Consider the following 6565-nt stretch of genomic DNA (forward strand, 5'->3'; position numbering starts at 1 on the left):
ACAATGGGCTACAAAACGGGCCAAAATTTTTTTTTTTTTTCAAGCCTCCGCTCCATGGACTAAGCCTCAGTAAATCTCCCATTAAAAACCACGCAACATTATTCAAGTCAGGTCGGGTCATCAACCGGATCAAATCATGCCTGACAATGATTTTTTATGGAATAAAATTCATCCATTATCATCTCCATAGTGAAATTCCCTGCAATTTCCTTCTCTATATAAACTATCATACTATCTGCCAAAAACTCATCCTCCATTCTATTGCGAAGTCTTATTTTTAACAACTTCATAGCTAAGAAAGCTCGTTCTGTAGTTGCTGTAGAAACTGGAAGGGTCAACGCAAGACAAATAAGTCTATCAATCAAAAAATAGATATTAGACTTCCTGAAATTTTTAATCCCCTACATAGCTCGGAAATTGTACTCATATTCTGAAAATCTGGATGTTTTATCACATCAAGCTCATAATGTTGCAATTGAGACTCCAAAAGTTCTTGTTCATGTTCAGTAAAATCTTGAAGATAATATTTCTTAACTAAATTGCATATATGAACAATTTTGAATAATCTAAAAGCATCCTTGGGATTTAAACCTGAACTAAGAATGACAAGTTCCGTTGTTAGCTCACAAAATCTACTTTTCAATTCTTGCAATTGAAAGTCTATTGCAACTGTAAATATGCAAATTCTAAAATGATGTTCCATTGTTAAATGTTCATCTTGACGACGATATCTACCTCGACCTTTAGTGTAACGAGCATTCATATCAGGAACATCAATTTCATGTTGCTCACAAAATGCTATAACACTAGCAAGTAAAGGCTCCCATCCATCATCTCTAAACTTTTCAATAAGTGATTTTGTTGTTGAAACTAAATGCATGGCATTTAAAAGGTCCTGAGAACGTTGTTGCAAAGCTTGACAAAGAACATTAGTAATTCCCATTATCTCTTTCATCAAATGCAAGATTAAAATAAATTCAAATGATGTTAATACCTGATAAGCTCCCTCGGCATCACCGCGTTGTTTATAGTTAGCCCCTTCCTCAGAGATAGTGTTGATAACTTTGCAAGTAGCATCAAACATGTTAATCAAACTACAAACAGATTGAAAATGAGATCTCCACCTAGTATCTCCAGCTCGTTGCAAAGTACCAATCTGGTTTGCACCTCTTCCAGTCTCAATTTCATTAGAAGCAATCATATTCTCAACTTGTTCTGCTTGAGCATGTTGCAATTCATCATTATGCTTACTAGAACCAACAACAATATTGATAATATTAACCAAATGATCGAAGAACTGATGAACATCTTTTACTTCTCTAGATGCTGTAACTAGAGCTAATTGCAACCTATGAGCCATACAGTGTACATAATAAGCATATGGGCACTCTTTAAGAAAAAGAGCTTGTAATCCATTCCATTCACCACGCATGTTACTAGCCCCATCATATCCTTGACCTGAATATTTTCAATGTGGAGGTTGTAATGAGAAAGGACAGCACATATCTCATTCTTTAAAGTCAATGCAGTAGTGTCTCTAACATGCACAACATGAAAGAAACGCTCTTTAATGAAACCTTCTTTATCAACAAACTCAAAATGATGGCCATTTGCTCTCTCTTCGACTCATCCCGAGCTTCATCAACAAGAATGCAAAATTTTGCATCCCAATTTCTTCACGAATAGCATTTCGCACATTACTAGCAAGAATATGCAAAATCTCCTTTTGAATTGTGGGTGATGTATATTTGGCATTTCCTGGTGCATTTTCCAAGACAACACTAGCTACTTTGTCATTGAAAGTTGATGTGAATTTTATCAATTCAATAAAATTACCTCTATTTTTTGAATCAAGGCTTTCATCATGACCTCTAAAAGCACAAGCTTGGAATGCTAGCCATCGAGCACACTCTACTGAGGTTTTGAGCCGCAACCGATTATTCTCTAATTCTTTTGACGTTTGTTTCTCAATCAGCTTGTCAATATGCCGTGAATGATTCTTTAAATCCTCGCAACATTTCATAGCAATTTTATGTGGGGAGTTTGGTTCTTTCCCTTCATGACGAATTAAAGGACAATTCATTCCATCTTTCACCTTTTTCCAATTATTAAAACCTCGTGAAATGAATACATCTGATCCGGGACGACTTATTGGTTTCTTACTAAAAAGGTAGCAAGGTAGACAATATATCGCATCCATTGAAGGTGAGTATTCCAACCAATCCTTATGTGAACCAAACCATGAAGTTGAAATCGACGACGATGAGTATCATCATTGATATGGATAGTCTATATTTTCAGGTTGATATGGACCTTCTTTGAGATAAGCTCGTCGATTTCATCTTGTTGGTTGATAGGAAATTCACATATTTGTTTACGTGATCCTGGATCACGATCTATCTCTTCAAATTGAAGTTTTGGACATTTGGAGGGGTGTTATCAGGTATTGAAGTATTAACATTGTTTCTACAGCCACAGGTGTCCTAATTTCTGAATTGCTAACATCTTTTTTCTTAAAGAATGCATCAATTGTTTTTTGTTTGCTCATAATTCTTTTAGCTTTAAGAATATGACTCAAAAATTAACCTGAAAAGAATTTTTTTAAAAAAAATTTAATTAGAAATTTTTACTTAGTTATATGAATGTTATTCATACTCAAGAAAAAAAAAATTTTCACTATAATTTAAACAGTCAGCCCATTTTTAATACAACTTTAATTAATAATAACCCCTCAAACAAAAACAAAAATAATTTAATTAATTTGTCTTTTATAATGTATTGGTTAATTTAATTATATAGCTTTAATTATTATTGTTTAGTTTAACAATAAACTATATTGCTTTATTTATTTGCCATTAATTATATTGCTTTAATTTGTTATATTATTTAGCCCCTTGTACATATTACATTAAAAGAGCCGAACATTATACATTCCATGTGCAGCACAATAATTAAAGCAATGTAATTGCTGCACATTACATTGATTTAATTATTATGCTGCACCCGGCCCCATGTGCCCATAGCCCATCTACCCCCTCCCCACCCCACTCAACGCCAACAGACAAGCACAAAATGCGCCCCAATCACAATAGCTAGCTGCAATCAGAAAATTTCGCAATGCCAATCACAAATCATAACACACGTTACACTAAATGACAATTAATATTTCACCAAACACCAACACACTGAGTCACTGACCAACAACAAAAAGGGATAAGATAAAGCCAAATTTAAAAAGACAAAAACACTAAAACAGGAAAAAAGCAAAACCAGCCAATCAGAGAGTCACAATTCAAAAGAGAGAGAGAGACTTACCGAGATGTGAGATCAGAATCATCAGATAGGCTATTAAAGATAAGAATAAAGAGACTCTTCATAAATATTCATTTCATTTTTTTCCTTCAGTGAGATAAAGAGAGAGAGACTGAGAGAGAGTTAGAGAGAAAACCTTGAGGGAGGGCCGGACTGCGGAGCGGAGGGAGCAACTGCCAACGAGCACCGCTGCACCGGAGCAGAGCAGCACGATCTGCGATCTCCGATGAGGCGATGACCGCTACGATCTGCGAAAAAGAGCATTTCAAATTTAGTGAGATAAAGAGAGAGAGACTGAGAGAGTCAGAGAGAAAAAGTGAGAAATACCTTGAGGGAGGGCTGGAGGGAGCACCGTCGCACCGAGCACCGGAGCAGAGGCAGAGAACTCTGCGATCTCCGATCTTCGATCTACGATCTGCGATGAGCGGCGACCGGGCGAGCAACGACGACGACAAGGAGCTGCGGCGACGACGACGGCGACGTGACCGTGGGTTACTGGGTTTGGTTTGCTGGGGACCTGGGTTTGGTTTTGGTTTGTGTATTGGGGTTTTTTTTTTTTTGATAAACACCTCTGTTTTGCGTTTGGTTTGCTGGAGTTTGATGTGCTTTAGTATTGGGGTTTGATTTCTTCACTGCCAGCGACGTGATGGGTTTCAACTCTCTGCCAGCGATGTGATGCTCTGTACTGGTTTTTTTTTTTTGGTTGAGAATCTGTGGGCTTGCGTGAGCGAGCTTGGGCTCGCCGTGGGCTTGGCTTGCTGTGGCTTTGTTACATTTTTTTTCAAATTTTAGTTCAAATTTGTTTTGGCTTTTTTTTTTTTTTTTTTTTGGCTTGAAAGTAGAATATATATATATATTTTTAATTTGAGGTGTTCCTAATTTTGATTGGGGCTGGAAAATGGGTGAGAAATGGGTAGGGGGCCGGCTGGTTAATGTTGGGGGCCCATTATTTTTTCTTCCTAGTCTAATGGGAATTTTTTTTTTTTTTTTTGCAGGGGCCTCGCCCCCTCAAGCCACTATGTGGCTCCGCCCCTGAGATCCGTTGGTGTATAAGTACACACAAATTGTGTTGTTTCCTTCAACAAGGAAAACTATGTAAGTTGATAAGCCACACGCAAGTGGCTGTTGGATTTGTAATATTATTTACAAATGCTGTGGATTTGTAACATAGTTTACAAAGGAATTGGTTATAACAATATAGAAAATTATATCAAAATCAAATGTTATAACATGCACAGTGGGTTTTCTTATTATTTATTTTAATTTATAGTAAAACACTATATATTCTTAATTTTGTTTAGACCAATTTTTCTAATATGACATATATGTAAATTGTAGTGGCAATTCTTTTTTTTTTTTTAACTGTGACGTTAAAATAGAATTGTGATAATATGAGAAAATTGTGAAATTAGTTTTCTAATTTTCTGTATAATTATGCATGTTTTTAATCTTTGAATTAATTTATGATGTCTTTTTAACATATTGTGATATGATTGAATTGATATTATATGAATGCATTATGTGATGATAATCCAAAGGGTTTATGAGACTCTTTGGCTGATCTCTATAGTTAGAGATTATATTGGTAATTTATGCAACATGTATATTTTTATTTATTGTTATTGTGGATGGATAAGACAATTTTTTAAATTATTTGGTAACGTGGCATCCCAATTTTTTAATTAAAAATAGAATCTTTGTAGTAGAGTACTTGAATATGTAATTTTTTTTTTTTTAGGCCAATGTTTTTTGGAAAAATTTTTTTGGCCATTGTTTTTGGCTATGTAATTTGAAAGTTCAAATAGCGTTGAAAACACTATGAACAGTTAGACCCTCAATTATAATTTAAGCTTTATATCAAACAATGTATGTGCGAAAAATGATAACAAACTTATAACAAAATTGATAAACAATCTAACCATAAATAATCACAATCACAGCAGTAATTAAATGGTAAAGATAAAGGAAAGAGAGATGCAAACACAAGGACAAAACGTGATGTGTTATCGAAGAGGAAACAGAAGCACTCGACGTAAAACCTCTCCGCCGCCCTCCAAGCGGTCAATAATCCACTAGAAAATGTAATTGGGATACATGAATAGCAATAGGCCCTCCAAGCCTAATCTACCCAGGTACATAAGCCCTCCAAGCTTCTTGCTCCAACGAGTTGCGCTGAACCTTTTTTTTTTCTAGCTTATCGGATTCCGCTATAACCCATAGCATCAACCAATAACCATTGGTCCCTTCCAAACTGCTTCCCTTAGCACCAAATGAACCTTCTCACAGACGTGGGTGTGATGAGAAAAGGATTTGGTCAAAACCTCTCAAGGATGTATCAATGGAGGAAGAGAGTAGAGGAATTTGTAAAGTCCTTGGTGAAGATTGGGGATGAGGTAAATCTTGTTTTACTCTAGGGTTTCTCTCACAAAATTCTCTCTGGAAACTCTCTACATTTCGTGGGTATAAGGGTCTATATATAGTAGTGTGTTTGGAATACAAAGAGTCAGTTTTTTCCAAATAGGGCTAGTTGGCGGCTTGGCCTCGCGACTGGTCCAAGTCGTGAGTTCAAGTCGCGAGATAACGGTCTGGCCAACCTAGGACTTTTGTCCTATAGTACGACAGCTGGCGTGACCCTTCACCTCCCCGCATGCTTCTCACGTGCACAATAGTTGGCGGCTTTCAAGCGCGAGTCAGTCACGAGTCCTAGCCGCGAGTCCTTGCTTTTTGGCACAAGTTGAGCAATTATTCACACTCTCTTCATACACTACCCTTACATGAATCCCACCTAAATACAGGGTTACTAAGTGTTAAATTACAAGCAAATTGGCATGGAATAAAGCCAACAAGATGTTGATAAATTTCAACCTTACATAATTTAAGGCTATGTAATTTAATTTTGGAAGCCATGTAAGGGGATGTGTTTCACGGTTACCTATAATTTTCAAATTTTGTCTTAGCATGTTGTATGAAATTACCAATAGGGCTTATAGTGGAGCCCATGCACAATGTGTTGTGCACAAAGATGTATGGACACATGTTATATGTATGATTTAATATATGGATGGTGTGATGTTTTATTCTTCACAAAATTTTATTTAAAATCATTAGATGTGATATTCCAATTTACACAGTGAGAGATGATTATGAGCTTAGCGAAATTTTTGATCTCACTATGTAGAAAGGAATATCATGGTCTAGTTGGATTTTTGGAAATAAAATCTAAAAATGTATGCTAATGTCAACTTGTGTAACG

At 36.0% G+C, this 6565-nt stretch overlaps 1 protein-coding gene across 1 annotated transcript; it reads right to left on the reverse strand.

Annotated features, from left to right (window-relative positions):
• Window positions 1–361: 361 nt before the first annotated feature.
• LOC112004078 (uncharacterized) lies at window positions 362–1432 on the reverse strand. The gene has a single exon (XM_024036302.2). The coding sequence runs from the start codon at window positions 1430–1432 to the stop codon at window positions 362–364; it is 1071 nt and encodes a 356-aa protein (XP_023892070.2).
• Window positions 1433–6565: the final 5133 nt, after the last annotated feature.

Source organism: Quercus suber, unplaced genomic scaffold (genome assembly GCF_002906115.3).
Source record: "Quercus suber isolate HL8 unplaced genomic scaffold, Cork oak 2.0 scaffold_118, whole genome shotgun sequence".
In the NCBI taxonomy this organism is placed as follows: domain Eukaryota; kingdom Viridiplantae; phylum Streptophyta; class Magnoliopsida; order Fagales; family Fagaceae; genus Quercus; species Quercus suber.